The sequence below is a fragment of the Trichosurus vulpecula genome, chromosome 8 (genome assembly GCF_011100635.1).
Source record: "Trichosurus vulpecula isolate mTriVul1 chromosome 8, mTriVul1.pri, whole genome shotgun sequence".
In the NCBI taxonomy this organism is placed as follows: domain Eukaryota; kingdom Metazoa; phylum Chordata; class Mammalia; order Diprotodontia; family Phalangeridae; genus Trichosurus; species Trichosurus vulpecula.
This window is the reverse complement of record NC_050580.1, coordinates 83,796,741-83,814,304: the sequence shown is the minus strand read 5'-3', so window position 1 is coordinate 83,814,304 and position 17,564 is coordinate 83,796,741. Positions and strand designations below refer to the sequence as shown.

The following is a 17,564-nucleotide window of genomic DNA, read 5'->3' as shown; positions in this document are numbered from 1 at the left end:
CCAAATTGAGAAGTCACATTTAATCACCTTTACTTAATCAACCCTGCTTTATCTCTAGTTAGAAATATGAAAAGAGAAAACAGAGCAAGACATTTGATTTTCAGAATTAATCTAGAGAAAATATTTGCTTCATCAGCTGTAACCTTTAAAAAAAACATGACAAGTAAAATGAAGTTATATCAGGAAAACAAATTTTTGTAAAATTTTAAGTGTTGAAGTTTTAACCGCCTTTTTTTATTACTATTAACACACTACTGAAGAATTGTTTGTATTTTTTAAAAGTTTTTCTGTATAAAAATTATTCCTTTCTCCAAAGGTGATTACCCATGCTGGATTATCATTTTAGGGGGCTCCTTCCTACCCTGGAGTATCTGGAATTCTGAAATTTAGAACTGTTCAACTTAGGCCAAGAACAGTCCTAGTCATTCTCTCTGGAGGGTTTCCCAATAATTCCTTTTTCCCGTTTCCTCAGTTCCTTTCAGCTACTAAGAGTGAAACTTCTAACCCAGGACAGAAATAGCACAACTCCTTATATCTCCTTTCTTAAATCTTTCTTCAAATCTTTTCTCAGAAAATGGGATTGGGGGAAGGAGGATAGTAAGAGAAAGTTTTATAATAATTTTCCTGAAATCAGTCAGTGGATGCGACTTGGAAAACATGGAAGGCATTTCTGTCTAATTAAAAGGTGATACAAAGTTTGGAGGATTAACTAATGCATTGGGTAACAGAATCAAGATGTATAGTAACCCAAATAAACCTGAACAACACATCAAAAACATTAAGGTGAAATCACAAATACAAAAAATTAGTTACTAAGCAGCTGCTGTGTGCAGAGCACCATGCTAGGCATTGGGAGAGATAACCAGGTTTAAGAAAGACCTACCCCCAGTGATCTTTAATCTAGCAAGCGTTGTGTGATTATCTTATCCCCATATCATACTCGCAATATTACAGAATGAGTGCTTTAGAGAATCACGAAATGAAGCTGTGTAAAAAATTAATTGCTAGCATTTATATAGCACTTTAAAATTTTTAGTGTGCTTTTAAGTATATTGTTTCATTTGATCCTCACAACCCTGGGAGGAAGGAGGTGCTATAATTATTCTCATTTTACAGAAGAGGAAAAGAAGGCCCAGAGAGGTTACGTGACTTGTCACTTAAGGCAGAATTTGAACTGAGGTCTTCCTGACTCCAGGCCCAACATTCAATCCAGTGTATCACCTTGATGCCTCGTTGAAGGAGAAATGGTTTCTTGGAGGATGTGACATATAGATTGGGGAGGAGTTCAATAGGCAAAGATGGCAGAGCATTCCAAACATAGAAAATAGTGTAAGCAAAGACAAAAGGGTGTAAATTAAAATAAGGAAAGCTGAGGCATAAAGTTTACTAGTAAAACATGAATTTACCAATAAACAGGATCTCAGCTTCCTCAGCAAAGCTAAGACCCCAAATGATGGGTTCAGCTCTCTTTTATAGTTTTGGGGAGTACAGAACAAAGAATAGAACTTCATAGGCAGGGAACAGATTATAATTGGTTAAAAGAGCTTGACATCATGAATAGTAAAATCAGTGATTGGTTACAGAGCTGGGGTGTGGGTGACAATATGATTGGTTGGAAATTGGGATTGAGGGGCTAGCAACAGCCCTCCTGTAACTAAGAAATGTTCATTGTTTGAGTCCACCTGCAAGGTTAGAGTCAAGTACAGGGTTAGAGATTGTGGCCCAGACTTCTTTGGACAGCAAACCTTTTGAAGGATAGCTTGGTGGTATAAAAATACTGAACCAGACTCCCAAGTGTCCACCCATATCCCTCAAGGATAACAGATTTCCTGGAGGCAAGATTAAAATAGTGATTAGCAGTTGAACTGGATTTCTAAACGTATTACAGCTCAGCTGAATTCTGAACTAAGTTCAGAGACAAAGAACCACGAATTAGGCAGAGTTACAGAACAAAGTCAATTAAATGTAAATAGAATCAGTCTTGAAAAGACCTAAAATCGATCTGATCAAATGAGGGGCATGTGAGTACAAGGCATGTTCATTAGGGAGAAAAATAAAATCTTGCCCTTAAAGTCAAAAACTGCTGTAGAAGTCCAGCATACTGATTAAAAACAGGTCATATGATGAATATGTAGTGGGTCAGGTTGACTGCAAATTCAGTATCAACCAGTAACATGGTGGGACTCACAAAAAAAATTAACACCACCTTTAAAGTGTTAGTACAAGTAAACTGTCCAGAACAAGGAAGGTGTTACTAGTTCCACTGTATTTTAAAGTTTCACATGTTAAGCAGGGCATTGAAAAATGATGTCATCCAGAAGAGCGTAACCAGAATATTCAGGGGTCAGCAATGGGGATTTTTAACCTGTAAAAATAGGGAAGTACGATAGCCTTTGTTCAAGTGTCTCAAGTATTATTACTTTGAAGAGGGATCAGATTTATATGATGTAACTTTGAAGAGCAAAACTAGGACTATTGAATGGGTGAAAGGTACAATGAGACAAATTTCATCTTGATGTAAGGAAGGACTTTTCAACTGAGCTGTGCAATGGCTTCCTTGTGTAGTAGTGATCATTCCTGTCGTGGAAAATATATAGTCTAGATGGTCACTTGTCAGAAAGAGGAGATTAATGCATTTGTTGAGATAGTTATTGGACCAAATAACCCTGAAGATTTCTTTCAACCCCTAAGATTCTGTGCTTCTAAGCATTTCATATTTGTAATAAGGAAAGCACCATTTTAGGTGGTAGCACCTTGTTTAGGATTCAGAAAGTAGATATATTATATTGCTGTGTCTTGAGATATGGTCAGAAAGACTGAGAGACTCTTATCAAGAGACACTTACCAAGAAGGAAAAAGCACTGAACTAGACATCTTTAGAGATACCTACTCTTAGCCTAACTTGCTAAATGATTTGTTATAAGTTATTACTGGGGCTGTTTTCTTCAGTTCTAAAATAAGGGAGTTGGCCTAGATGACCTCTAAGGTCCCTTCTGGCTCTTATAGCCAGGGATCATAGACTCACACAGTGATTTGAGAAAAGTAATAGCAAGTACTATATCAAGAATATAAGTGTCAGTCCAGATCATTGTGGATTAAAACAACTGTGAAGATTCACAGTAAATGAGTCACATCCCAGGATGCCAATGAGATGACACAGGAATCATGCCAAACACTGGGTACTATGAGGGTGTTGATAATTACCTTTGGAGAAATGATTACTTCTCCATAACCTGAATTCTCCAGAGGTTCATCATCTATACTTTTATTTTCACCAGGGAATCCTTCATTCTTGTGTTTTAGAGAAAGTGGTATGAAGAGAAATGAAACTATTTTGAGAGAGGTTAGCTATTTGAGTTGGGGAGAGAAGTATGTTTGTATTACTCTTTTCTTTCCTACTTTTATGCAGTTTTTAATCCTTTCTATATTTAGCTGCTTCATGATTTTTTCTTACACCCTCTATACCTTGATGCTCCTGCATGGACTATTTGGCCTGGGGCATCATCATCATCATCATCATCACCAGCAACACCACATTTATTGAGCACCTATATGTTCCCTCTAGTGAGCCTCAAGGAACTGAGGAAAGGGAAGAAAGGCCTGTTAGGTACCCTCCTGAAGAGGGGACCAGAAAATTCTATGGGCTGATAAGCCTGAGCAGCTCTTAGTTCCAGATTCTCCAGGGTGACATTGCAGCCCACAGAGATAATCTGGTATGGATATACTCTAAGAGAATCTGAGGAGCAGGTAAGTCACTTCTGTTTTTCACTGTAGCGATAAATATTTATTTAAAAACTGAGCTTAGTGAACAATATTCATTGAACTGCCCTTGGACCCATTTTTTCCACCTTTTTTTAAAGCTGCTGCTGGACTGTGGTTTGGGAAATGCCAGTACTTCAGAGAGTGGTACAGAAGCTGTTGTGGCCCAGCACAGGATACTGATCTTCTGCCAGCTCAAAAGCATGCTGGACATAGTAGAACATGATCTTCTCAAACCTCATCTACCTTCTGTCACATATCTGCGGCTAGATGGAAGTATACCTGCTGGTCAAAGGCATTCCATTGTCTCACGGTAAATGTTCTTGAAGCTTAAAGTTCACAGGGTAGGCCATAATGAAGATACAAGTCCTTAGAAATGAAGTTTGCTCCATCATATCTCTTTTGGATAAGGAAGTATTTATGAACATGACCTAAATTGATGAAATTTCATCAATTTTAACAGAAATGTATATTCAGTAGGTCTCTTGGACAACATAACATCATCAAGAAAACTTGATTGTGTTATTCAATCAAGGAATGTATGACAAAGAATCAAAAGATGCTACTTAATCATATACAGTTATTAATTTGAAAAGACAAGGATGAGGAGGAGTACTCTAAATTAAGCAAGTTTGTTAACTTTTTAAATTTTTTAAACCAAAGTGTAATGCTTTACATTTATCCCTATTAAATGCCATCATCTAGCCTTTTAAACAATGTTCTAATATTTGGGGATCCTAATTGCATTATCCCGAGATTAGATATTCCTCATGGCTTTATATCATTTTTCTCATTTGATATTTTTACATAATTATTGGTTGATTTGCAAATCCGGTAAGCATGACATCTATACTTTTATCCAGGTTATTGATAGAATTGTGAAGCAGGAGAGGGCCATGCCCAGATCCCTGGGGTCCTTCACTGGGAACTATCTTCCAGGTTAATACTGAACCACTAATGACCACATTTTGGGTCCAGCCATTCAGTGTATTTCGTATCTGCCTAATTATACTGTCACAACCTACATCTTGCCATTTTTTTCCCACAAGAATAACATGAGAGACTTCATCAAATGCTTTGCTTAAATCTAGGTAAATTGTCTCTACAGCATACTGCTAATCGCAACCAGTCTAGTAACACTATCAAAAAAGGGAACAAGGTTAATTTCTCATGGCCTAGTCTTGGTGCAATCATGCTGTCTCTTTGTGACCATCACTCGTTTTCTAGGTATTCCCTACCCATCCCTTAAATTGTACATTCTAACATTTACTCAGGAATTAAAGTCAAGCTCATATGGCCAATAGTTTGCAAATTCTGTTGACTTCCATTTGTTTAAGCCAGCTAAGATTTTCTCTTCTCTAGTCCTGTTTTCTTGATTACCCAGTTGACAAGAACCCATCAGGGGCAATTATGAACTTTCTTATAGTCTTTTTTCATTTCCATTTGTGTTTCATTCTGTTACTTAACAGGGATTTAGTTTAAGGCTTTTATCAGAAGGTCTTGCACTTTGTTAGAGAAATTCAGGAATAAGCAAGGAAATGAGATAATAATTTGGTCATATCAGACACTATTGAAAGTGTTAAGCAATATGGCATAGTGACTAGAAGAATGAATAGGAATTAGAATGCCAAGTTCTAGTCTTAGCTCTACAATAAATTACCTTTGTGACCTTCCAAGTAAAATAGTACATACGGAAAGGAAGACGTAGGACAGAGCCTTGGGAAACACCCATGTTTAAGGGATGTGACCTAAAAGAAGATCCGGCAAAGAAGACTGAGGAGAGGTCAGATAGGGTGGAGGAGAACCAGTAGAGAGTATAGTGTCACAAAAACCTGGGGAGATGAGAGTATTAAGGAGAAAAGGGTGATCAGCAGTGTCATACTGCAGAGAGAGCAAGGTGAATGAGGATTCAGAAAAGGCCATTAAATATTGGCGATTAAGAGACCACTGGTAGCCCTGGAAAGAGTGGTTTCAGCTGAATGAGGAAGTCTGAAGCTATACTGTAGAATTAAGAAGGAAGCAAGAGAAAAATAAGTGGAAGCACCTGTTATAGATGGCCTTCTTGAGGAGGTTAGGCAGGAAAAGGAGGAGAGAATGATAGCTAATGGAGAATGGATGGATCAAGTGAGAGAAACATGAGCTTGTTTGTAAGGCAGTAGAGAATCAGCTAGTAGGCAGTGAGAAAGTAGGGATGACAAAAGAGTGCTGGAGCAGAAGAGATGGAATGGGATCAGTGGTATATGTAGAAGGGTTTAGCTTGGCAATGAGAATGGCTGCTTCTTTATGTGAGACCTGGGGGCAGGGAGCAGGTAGTGATAGAAGGTATCTGAGGGAGGTGAAGAGGGAGCTCTTGGCAGTGGCCTCCATTTTTTTTTTACCCAGGGAAATAGGAGACAAAGTTCTCCCTGGCGGAGTGGAAAGGGAATCCATATCAGGCTTGAGGAGGGATGAAAAGGTTTTAAAAAGCCACTGGTGAGTGGCATAATAACTTACTTAGGGAAGTGTAGAAGGAACTGCAGTGAAGGCTCAGTTGAGCTGTGTTCAGCTGCACATAAATAGGAGTGAAGGCAGGGGATAGTGGGAGTAACCGAAAACCAAGGTTTGGCAGGACGAGGTTGGTGACAGGATAAGGGAGCAAAGGGCTTAAGAGGACCACATGGAGTTACTGGTTCATCAAGAGGTCAAGATGAGGAAGGGAGAAGAGTAGAGACCAGGCAGAGAGGATGGCCTGGGAGAGAACTAAGGGACATAGAAGGGATTGAGGTCACAGTGAGGAGCTTTCATAGAGAATAGAATTCTGTAAAGAAAACATGTTCCACTTCTCTAGCTGGTTGTTTCAGAAATTTAGCTAGATTCACAGATTTGAAGATATGTACCTAACATCAACAAAGTTCTTATTTCTTGTCTTCAGTTTTTATTAAACGATTTACATCCTATTGTGTAGGAGATTTAGGAAGAAATATTTAATTTTTCTTTTTCCTCTTGTTCCTCCTCCTCCAATTTGTGTGTTTAGGTTCAACAATGACCCATCCATAGATGTTCTTTTACTGACTACACATGTTGGTGGACTGGGTCTTAACTTAACAGGAGCTGATACAGTCGTATTTGTTGAGCATGACTGGAATCCTATGAGGGATTTACAAGCAATGGATCGAGCACATCGTATTGGCCAGGTAAGCTGCCCCTTGCAATGTTGTCGTACCTATTGTGATGTGATTTCTTGTTCCTGACATTATTTATTGTAAACCCACTTTAAAATCTTTGCTTTAAAAATTGCAATGTGGAACAGTAGGACAGAGAAGCCCTGGACTGGAGGCCAAGAGACTTACATTCTAGTCCCGGCTCTGTCACTGATTTCCTATGGAATCCCTCTCTGAGCCTTAGTCTCCCCATCTTTGAAGTAAGGCAGTAGAACCAATGATTTCTAAGATCCCTTCTCCTTAACAGTGTGTCATCCTCTTTTCAGGGCTTCTTAAACTGTGGGTTGGGAACCCATATAGGGTTACGACTGTTTAAGAAGCACTGAAGGGGTCATAAGTGGAAAAAGTTTAAGAAGCCCTGCTCCAAATGCATGTCTAATCATTTTAGGCCCTAGAAACTAGGATGGTAAGACAATGCTCTTCCTATTTTGAGCCTCTTTTTATCACCAGTTGATCTAATAGGGAATATCTAATTTGATCTAATTTGGTTGGTCAAATTTAGAATACCTGTGACTGTATCATTCCATGAGATCTGAAGCAAACTCAGTCCCTGTTCTCCCCTCCGTCACCCCCAATATGACCATCAACTCATTCCTAGTCATTCTTAACTGCCGTAACTGGCCTGAGAAATATGACTTGTCCTTCCAGAGCAAGAGGTGAGTAAGTAGGGAAAATTTGACTCTCTGTGGTACAATAGAGAGAAATAAGGGGCTAGGTCGTCACACAAATTGAAATATGTCCTTAGACACAGCAAAGTGGCTGCCCAAAAGTTTAATCACAGTTTTCAAAAAAACCGACTGTCATTTCTCTAAAGATCCCTCACAATTGCTCTAGTAAATCTGTCAAATCTTTCATGCTATAATTTATAGCTGTTAATTATAGTTTTTTCTCCCCCAAGAAACGAGTTGTTAATGTGTATCGATTAATAACAAGAGGAACGTTGGAAGAGAAAATAATGGGTTTGCAGAAATTCAAAATGAATATTGCAAATACCGTTATTAGCCAAGAGAATGCTAGTCTGCAGAGCATGGGGACCGATCAACTTCTTGACCTGTTTACCCTTGATAAGGTAAAAAATTGATTGTTAAGTTTATCATGAATCATAAAATATATCACTCATTTTGTCACCTATTGGTAGATTTAGAGAAGCCTGGTCAACACAGTTCTGGTTCATTGTCTGTGAGGACATACTAGGACAGCATAGGGAAAATTACATCTTTGTCAGGGTTGACTGAGGTACCACTATTAGCAGTGTTGATACGTGGATGATGACTCTTTAAGTACCCCCAGCAACCCAAAAATCATTACTGAAGACGCCCTGAGGCTTGTCGGATTTTAGTGGTTTTGTGTTGGAGATTTGCAGCTCTTGGCATAGCAGTGTTTATTGTTTCTTTTTTTAATTAAGTTAATTTAATTTTGATTTTCAACATTCACTCCCATATGTTTTAAATTTTCTCTCCCTTCTCTCTCTAAGATGGTATGCAATCTGATATAGGCTCTACATATACATTCCTGTTAAACATATTTTCACATTAGTCATGTTGTATAGAACAATCGTCTTTGTTATTGTTTCTTATGGGCTCTTGTAGGCTCCAGATATCTGGAGGCACAAGCTAGATAAATATCATTGAGGTCAGTAGCAGGGCCTCCATGACTGATGTTTCCACTTGGTATTGTCAGTACTCTTTGTTATCTTTGAGCCAAGATATTTGTGAGCTGAAGACTCTGAGGGATCAGAGATATTCACTGCTTATTGTCTTAGGCTCCCATTCTCCAAATTAGAATGCAAACGAGATCCCAATATTTGCATTGAATATCACTCCAAAAAAAGTTTTATATATTACAGAGCTCTTTCGATTTTCCTAGAAAAGACTCATAAACACATGGTACTTTGTTGCCTGCGAATTCTTACATTAAAAAAACTAATTCTGTTATGAAATATTTTCTGAGTATCCTGTGCTAGTGCCCAGCAATTTACCTATTCTCTTCATTCCCTTTCTCATCTCACATAATACACCTACTTAACAGCACCTCCCTGTACCATCAAAGGTACCTATCAGGATACTCCAGTGCACCCCAGGCCTGCTGGACCTTTACACCCACCCTGTATCTGAACTTCCCTACAGAACTTCCCCACAGACATAGTCTTCCCTGACTAGAGCTTCTTCAGAGCAGAGAATGGTTCCTTTTTTCTATTTGTACCCCAGCACTGAACCCAGTGCTTTGTGGCACTTCATAAATTCTTTTTCTTTCATTCATTCATTCATTAATACTTTAGAGAAGGAAAGTGTGTGACAAAGCTGCCCTTGGCCCTGTACTGTTCGACTGTTTTTTTTCAGAAACTTTGATGAAATCATAGATGGCCTGTCTATCAGATTTGCAGATGACATAAAGCTGGAAGAGATAGCACAACAAAGACATCAGTAGCCTAGAACAGCATACCATTTCAGCATGACAAATAGAAAGTCCTACTCTTGGATTCAGAAGATCACTTGCACAAGTGTAAAACGGAGATAGTGTTTCTGTAAAACAGCTCATATTAAAAAAGGGTGGAAGGTGAGGCCAGTAGTTAGGGGACTGTAAGCTCAGTTGAATCAACAGTGCAATATAGTCTAGAAAAGGGAAGTTTGAGCTTAGGCTGCATCAAATGAGATGCAGTACTCAGAAGGGAGGAAGAGAAATGTGGTGATCTCACTGTGTAGGGTGTTGTGTGTAGTAAGTGCAACATTTAGGAAACACGTTAATAAAATGGATAGAGCACACCTGGAAATCATGCCATAAGAGGACTGAAGGCAAGAATTTGAAATGTTTAGCCTAGAGAAGAGAAAACTTATGTGGGACAGGATAAATGTCTTCCACTATTTAAAAGATTGCATTCAGAAGGTGGATTACACATATTCTGCTTGGCATTTTTTCACAAAAGTACTTCTTTTCATTTCCTACCTAGTTCATTGAAGGATTATAAGATTTGCATGGGAAGAGGCATTCCAGATGGTAAAACTAGGACTCAAGAATGGAAGTTATAGGGAGGCTGATTTTGCTTCAGTATAAGAAAAAAATTTCAAACATCTCTAATAGGAAAAGCTGACTTGTAAGAAAATTCCCTACCACTGAAAATGTTTGAGGTAGATGAGACTACCTGTCAGGGAAGTTACAGAGGAGATTTCTTCATCCTGTGGGAGGCTGGACTCTAAGTAACTTCTAAAATTCTATGAAAAAAGGCAGCAGCAGGCAAAAATGAGACATTCTCTAAACTTGAGTCATTAGAAATGTGATTTGTAATATTTCTGCAGCAGCATTTCTCTGCCTGCCTGGAGTTAATAGGAAAGTGAAATGTTGCTAATACTGTCGGCTAATCGCAAGTTCTAGTATATTCAGATACAGACTAAGAAGAGAAAGCAATGAAGTGTTAAAGAATAGTTTAATGTATTTGAAATATTAGGTTAATTTCTGAAGTGATTTTCATTCTTACTTTACTTTAAGGATGGAAAAGCGGAAAAAGCAAATACCTCGACAGCTTCTGGAAAAGCAAGTATGAAATCAATCCTGGAGAACCTCAGTGATCTTTGGGATCAAGATCAATACGACACTGAGTACAGTCTTGAAAATTTTATGCATTCTCTCAAATAACTGTTAATTCTCATTAAGGCAACTGCTGCTAGATTAATTACATTTCTGCTGATATTCAGCAAATTTCAAAGTTTATGGAGAACATTTAGCTCATTGTGTAAATAGATTGGAAAAAGAGTCAGCAGGATTCTGAAACTTGTTCCACTGGAGGGAACAAGTTATTCTGTCTTAAAACTTTGCACTGTTATTAAACTTAAATTTTAATGTGAAGTGTTTTGAATTTTTATATACTGAAGAGACCCAGAGAGAGGGGGAGCCACACAGGGTTTACACATGCTACCAAATGGTGTTCTCATTGGGAATGAACCCGCATGTCATGGGGTACACAGTCACTTTGTACAGGAACCATTTCCATGAGTACTTTAGGTTGTTCGTGTACATTTTTTTCCTTTTAAATGGAACTTGTTTTTATGATTTCAGAATGATAGACTTTTTCACTATCAGAAATTCAGATGAGCCATAATTTTAAGATAGTCATCATTAATATTGGCCAATATTAGAAGCCAGAAAGAATGTTAGGAACTGAACTAGGTATCTGTATGCAAACCTTTGTATATTTAATGCAAATTTTTTGACATCATTTTGTCATTTTTTTAAAAAATATAAATATGGGCTATTCTAAATACAGGTAATGGGCTTTTTAAGGCCACTTTCACATCCTGTTAAGAGGGTGTACTTTTTTAATTTATCTAAAGGCTAGAATATAGCCTGACTCAAAGAACATATATACACACTAGGTTTCAATCGTATATAAATATATAATATATTTTTTGTAACTAAAAATTGTATACAAAAGTATACAAATAGGAATTTTTCAAGAATTAGATTTTACACTGTTTAGAATTCCAAAAGCCTATGCTGAAAAGACTGTTTACTGTATTAGTGCATGACTTGAGAGCAATGTTTCCTTTACATACATAGATATACATGAATAGACATATCTATATACATAGAAATACCTACACTATGCCTGAGGGGTGGAGTACTGCCACTGAAATCATGTGACTATATTGGGCAGTAATAATAGTTGGGGATGAGGATGTATTAGCTGGACACTAGACAGTGTTATCAGAGAGCCCGTTGGGGAAGGTGGAGCGTATGTCTATAGGTATAGATGTGCATGTATACACGTTCAACACAGACATGGAGAGAGAGGGAGAAAGGGAGAAATGTAAGCATGTCTGCATAATACATATATGGAATAAATGTATATATATATGTATAGACTTCCAGTTTGTCTGAGGTTTGTGGCTTGCCTTGTACTTGGCATCAAATTGAAGACCACCAGATCTCTGCTGTGTAAAATCACACGTGTTTTGTTTAATAACATAAAACATTAGCCTGTTTGACAGCATTTAGATGAGGACATTTGTCACATTTCAGTAGCTGTTATGGCTACATTGTAACATTAAATTTAGCATTCCATAAGAGAATAATAAAAATAAAATTGGAAATACAAAATAAACGTGTGTAGTTGTATATTCATCAAAAAGTTAGAGCTGAAACATTGCTTTAGTTTTGAACCATGTTTTTATCTTCTTAATTCAAGTATGTTGTTTCTGAGAATTTGTTTCATTGCAGCTTGAAAATCTCCTTTTTCCTTAGAAGTGCACTTTGGTACAGTGGAAAGGGGCATGTGCACTGGGGTTTGAATTTCGCCTCACATATATACTGCCTGTGTGATTTTGGCAAGTTACATAAACCTTCCTGGTTTCCTTACCTGTAATAATGGGATGATATTACTTGCACTGTCTACCTCATGGGGTCATTTTGGGAGAAAGCTGTCAATGCCAGTCTAGTCCCATATAAATGTGAGTTATTATTTATCATCTTTTGGTCACTTGTACTCTGCAGGTTAAAGGGGGGACCAAAAGATAAAATTTGTGAATTTGTACGTCATGAGTTAGCTTCGATGTCAGTTAGTGTTCTGAGAATATTATGTCTTTATTATCATTTATGAAAATTTGAGGATTTTTTGTTCATCTAGTTTTTGAACTTTAAATTATCACACAATGTCCTTCCTTTGCAGTTACCGAAGCATAAGAAACTTCATTGTATTTTCAGATACAGAGAAAACTAAACCTAACGTTTTTCAAAAATGAGATGGGAATAGAGTATTTACTTTTTCCATATATCACACTGGGGAAATGGTGCATCTAAAGAATGCATTAAATAAATTTTAAATCCTGGAGAATAACTTGGAGCAGCAATGTGTTTTGTCTGGTGCAGGCCTCAGTTTCTTCCATCTGTAGAAACAGGTTGAATTTAATGACATCTAATGTCTGGCCCATCTCCAGATCTTAGGATCATACTCTGAGACCTCCATCCCTCTAGGCCCATCCGATAAATCCTGCCCTTGAAGCTGACTTGTAAGGGGGAAACCTGCCACCTCAGGTAGCCCGTCCAATCTGACCTATTCAAATTCTGAGGAAGCATTTCTCCTCCTATTGAACCCGACCATGACTTTGATCTGTTGCTCATCACTTTGCCCTCTGGAGTACAGAACTTGTCTCTTCCTTTTTCCACAAGATAGCTTTTCAAATAGAACTGGAAGGGATGGTAGAGATCGAAAAGCCCGACTCCCCTTTATTTTTTACAGATGAGGAAACTGAGGCTGAAAGAGATGAAGTGACTTGTCCATAGTCACGTTTATAGTAGCAGACCTGGGATTTGACCCAGGTTGTCTGGCTCCAAATTTAGGGTGGTCCAGCGCAGTGCCTAACACACAGTAAGTGCTTACAAGAGGCTTGTTAACTGATTTTAGGAAGAAGGGGATGCAATAAGATGGAAAAAATATTAAACCAGAGTCGGGAAAGAGGCTGCTTCACACAGGGCTTAGAACCACCACACCTCAGACCCTCAGTCTCCTCACCTATACAGTGGAGATCTGCAGCACCTCTCCCACAGGGTCACTGTGAGGTGCAAATGAGGTGTATTTAATGTATTTTGTGAACCTTGAAACACCTTATCAAAGCCATCTATTATCACACCCCCTGTCCTTCATACCACAACAGGTTATATATATAGGAATTTGATAATAATGAAGCCCCCCAATAATTATGGGTTATAAAATGTGCCACCGCCTTCGTTAAGGGAAAGACGCGTTTATATCCCCGAAAGCCGTCTTGCTGCATGGGTCCTGCAGCACTCTAAGAGGCAAATTAGTTGTTTCCTTTCGAAGAGGGGCCCTTTCCATGGTGCATATTAATAGTCTCAGGTTACAGGGTCCAGGTATAACTCTGGCTGGCAAGATCAGTTCTATAGTTACAAAGTAAAGTGTATATTTAATATAGCGGCCTTTCTGCATTTATTTGTGAACATTTGTGCCCCATCAGGGTGTTCACTTTTTATAAATGTTCAGTTATCCTGAAAAATAAGCATATCGGTATTCCCATCCAATATTTGCAGTAGGTCTGTCAAAATTAGTTTTTCCTTCCTTCTGTTCAAATCTGTAGTTTCCTTCTTGTTATTTTACTGTTAGGTTCATTAAATTCTGAAGGGATAGTCTCCTACAGTTACTGTCTCACATTTCTCTGCATCTGAGTTAATTTTTCCTTTTAAGTAGTTACTATGCCATTTGCTGTACATATATTTACTGATACCGTGTTTTTATCTATGGTGCCTTTAAGCATAATGTAGTTTCCCTCTGTCACTCTTGACAATACCATTTCTACTATTGCCTTATCAGAAATCATGATTGCACCTCCTTCTTTGGATTCAGATGAAGTGTAATGATAAATGTTTCAACCCCGCACCTTAAATCTTTGTTTTCCCTGTTTTAAGTGTGTTTCTTCTTGTATGTAATAGATTTTTGTGGTTTGTTCTCTCTAATCCATTCTGTAACTTTCTTCCATATTAGAGTGTTAATTCCATTAACATTCAGTTTTATAGTTTTTGATTTTCTCCATCAAATACTCTTATATGGCCTTAATTTTTTTTAAATCAGCAGAATACTGTACAGCTTGTTCTGCTTGAAATAATCCATTCGCAGTTTTTGCTTTTATACAAATACCATCTCCCTATACCCCCTATATGGTGCTCCCTTCCCTTCCACCCCATTCAAATCTCCACGTTCTATTTTTATTATAATATTTACTATCCTTATTCAGCCCAGATAAAAGTATAGTTTAGGAGCCTTCAACATTCCCCTTCCAAGCGCCTTACTCCCCCTCCTACGCCCTGCCCCCCCATCTCCCTTTGTTCTCGTGATAACCCTTCCACAAGATGGAAGTTCTATTTTATTTTTTTTTTTGGAGGGGGGAAGGCAAGGCAATTGGGGTGACTTGCCCAAGGTCACACAGCTAGTAAGTGTGGAGGGTCTGAGACCGGATTTGAACTCGGGTCTTCCTGACTCCAGGACCGGTGCTCTGCTCACTGCGCCACCTAGCTGCCCCTTCTGTTTCTTATAGTGCATGAACATTGTCATCACTCATTTAGTGATTTATATTTGCTTTTATAAGTATTTTGTATTTTATTATGTATGTATATATTGTATCTTTCTAGTAAAATGTATGTTCTTTGAGGTTAGGGATTGTTTTGTTTTTGCCTTTGTATCCCCAATACCTAGCACATGCGTAGTAGTCATTTAATAAATATTTATTGAACTGAATTAATACTATTTGGACTTGTTTACCTTGTTCAGTTTTTTTTTTTGATTGATGAATGTGTATGCTAAAATATCTACGCAACTGTATTTTTCAGAGGAATGACTGAATGTGTTCTTGCTAAAGAAGCATCTTGTCTTACAAAGGAGTATGCTCAATTTTGCATAATGTTCTTTCATAAGGCAAGCCAGTTTCTTTTGCAGGTTTTTTTGGTTTGGGGTTTTTTTGGCTAAATCATATTCCCTTGATCCTACTAGTCAGGAAGCTATCCAAATTGGAAGTGAGGTTAGTCAGGCATGACCTGTTATCAATAAAGCCATGCTGCCTCTTTGTGTTCCCAGTTTCCTTTTCTGAATCTTTGCAAATCATCCCTTTAAAAACTAGTTCAGCGTTTCTGTCAACAATCGAAGCCAAGCTTCCCAGTTCATCATTTGCATATTTGTTTGTCTTTGAAAACTGGGGTGACTTCTCCAGTCCTACACCATTTGGCCTGTACTCTTGAGTCTTTGGATTACCAAGGCAACTCCATCATGTCCATCTTTTTTGTTTGCTTGTTTATTTTGCTTGTTACCTTGAAATGTAGTGTACACAAGCCTAGAAACTTGAAGTTGTTTGTGGCAACTTGGTGCTTTTTTAACCTCCCATATCACTCTCCATTTCCAGTTATCCATTTTTGTTCTATCCTTCATAGTGTGAAGATCTTTCACCTTGGTGGAGAAAACACAAAACAAGAGTTTAGTTCTACTTTTTCTCTATCGTCCCATCCACCCTAGTGGAAGTTCTGTTCATGTTTTTAAAGTCTTTCATTTTACGTTTATCTTTTGTCTCCACCTTAAGCATCTTATGAGCTTTAGCACTTCTGATACCATGTCCTTAAAATCAGAGTTGAAATAGAAGAGCCTCATACGTCCATTGCAGTCTCTCAGATCCTGCTTCATTTGCTCCCTTATTGAAATTATTTGCCTTTGCTTCTTTTATTTTCTCTCCATCTTTTTGGTCCAGGCCTGTGATTTCATTGGTGTTGGGAACTCCCAAAACAGACACTACTTTTATCAGTGCAGATCAGCAACTGTTTTACAGTGTGTGACATTAGAGACTGATCTAGGGGCTAGAGATGGGTGACATGCTGAGAATCACACAGCTGGTATATGTCATGGTGGGAGTTGACTCCAGGTCTTCCTTTTCCTGAGGCCAGCTTTTGATCCACTATGCCAGTTTCTGATCCCTTTTTGGTCAATGACATCTGTAGAATTTTAGGTCAAGGCTTCTTAACCTATTCTTTCTCTGATCTTTTTGAAATTTGTTTTCTCAAAATATGTGCTAAATATCAGCCTCTGCCCATTTTTCTCTTTTTTGTAAATTCTAAGATGGGGAATGGTCCCTTCCACAAAGTTTCCATCATTGTTTCTCCAGCAGCTGGTTCCCTTTTGTTGATCTTCTCCTGTGTTGCTTAGGCAATTCCTTTTTCACTCCTTCCACCTTTTGAAGAATGAAATTGTCATTAAGGCAAGTCCAGGTTTTATATGCTATACTGGTCTTGTTTTGGGTTTTTTTTCCCCAAGATTTTACAAAATGGTATTTTTCTCAAAGATACATCAAGAACAGAGGTACAAATATTTTCCCTCCAAACCTAGGGACATACTCTTGCTTGGTCCCTGGAGAGGATGTGGCCCAGCTGCTGGATGAGTCCATTTCTCAAAGGTCATTCCTTGGACCCGTACCACTTTCAGCAGAGTTCCCAGAAGCGCCTGAGAATTGCCCCATCACAGCACCAGTGAAGTGGGAGCAATGATGTCCTCAAGAAATCCATTTTACTTTTTTTGCTTCTAATTGTTAGGAAGTTTTTTGAGTTTGTTGGGGTTTTTATTTTTTTGCCAGACATCAAGTATAAATTTGCTTCTGCAACCACCACTCATTTTTCCTAGTTTTGTCTCCAGGGGCCAAACCTCACCCTTCTTCCACATGACAGCCTTACAAACACTTAAAGGCAGTGGTTGTGTCTTCCCCAAGACTTCTCCATGTTAAATATGCCCAATCCCTTCAACCAAAGCTCTGCCTTGAGTCTTCTTTTTTTAACATGCTCCTTTGATGACTTTGCCTGGTTCCCAGCATTTAATTATCACCTCTACAAAATTAGATAATGACTACACTCAAATGGATCATTGATCTCATCGATTTGGGTGTTAATTCCAACAGTACAAATCATAACCCATTTATGCTTGCCTGTCCTGTCCAGCTCCTATCCATGTACGTTGATGTTGGCCACAGGGTGTGTGCCCAGCAAGCTAGAGGTCTGCCTTGCATTCTCCTGACATCAAGACAGGGATACCACTGAAGCAGTCAGGCTTTGGCTCTTCCCACTTGGCCAGGC

At 38.3% G+C, this 17,564-nt stretch overlaps 1 protein-coding gene across 3 annotated transcripts in view; it reads left to right on the top strand.

The window, feature by feature from the left end:
• The window catches only part of BTAF1 (B-TFIID TATA-box binding protein associated factor 1), a 126,231-nt gene extending 111,410 nt beyond the window's left edge, over positions 1-14,821 (top strand). For all 3 annotated transcript variants that reach the window (XM_036734954.1, XM_036734953.1, XM_036734955.1), the window contains 4 exons: positions 3,861-4,072; positions 6,773-6,932; positions 7,858-8,028; positions 10,443-14,821. In XM_036734954.1, the coding sequence (XP_036590849.1) occupies positions 3,861-4,072; positions 6,773-6,932; positions 7,858-8,028; positions 10,443-10,589 (690 nt within the window). In that variant the 3' untranslated portion in view covers positions 10,590-14,821. The remainder of the gene's footprint in view (positions 1-3,860; positions 4,073-6,772; positions 6,933-7,857; positions 8,029-10,442) is intronic.
• The last annotated feature ends 2,743 nt before the right edge of the window (positions 14,822-17,564 follow it).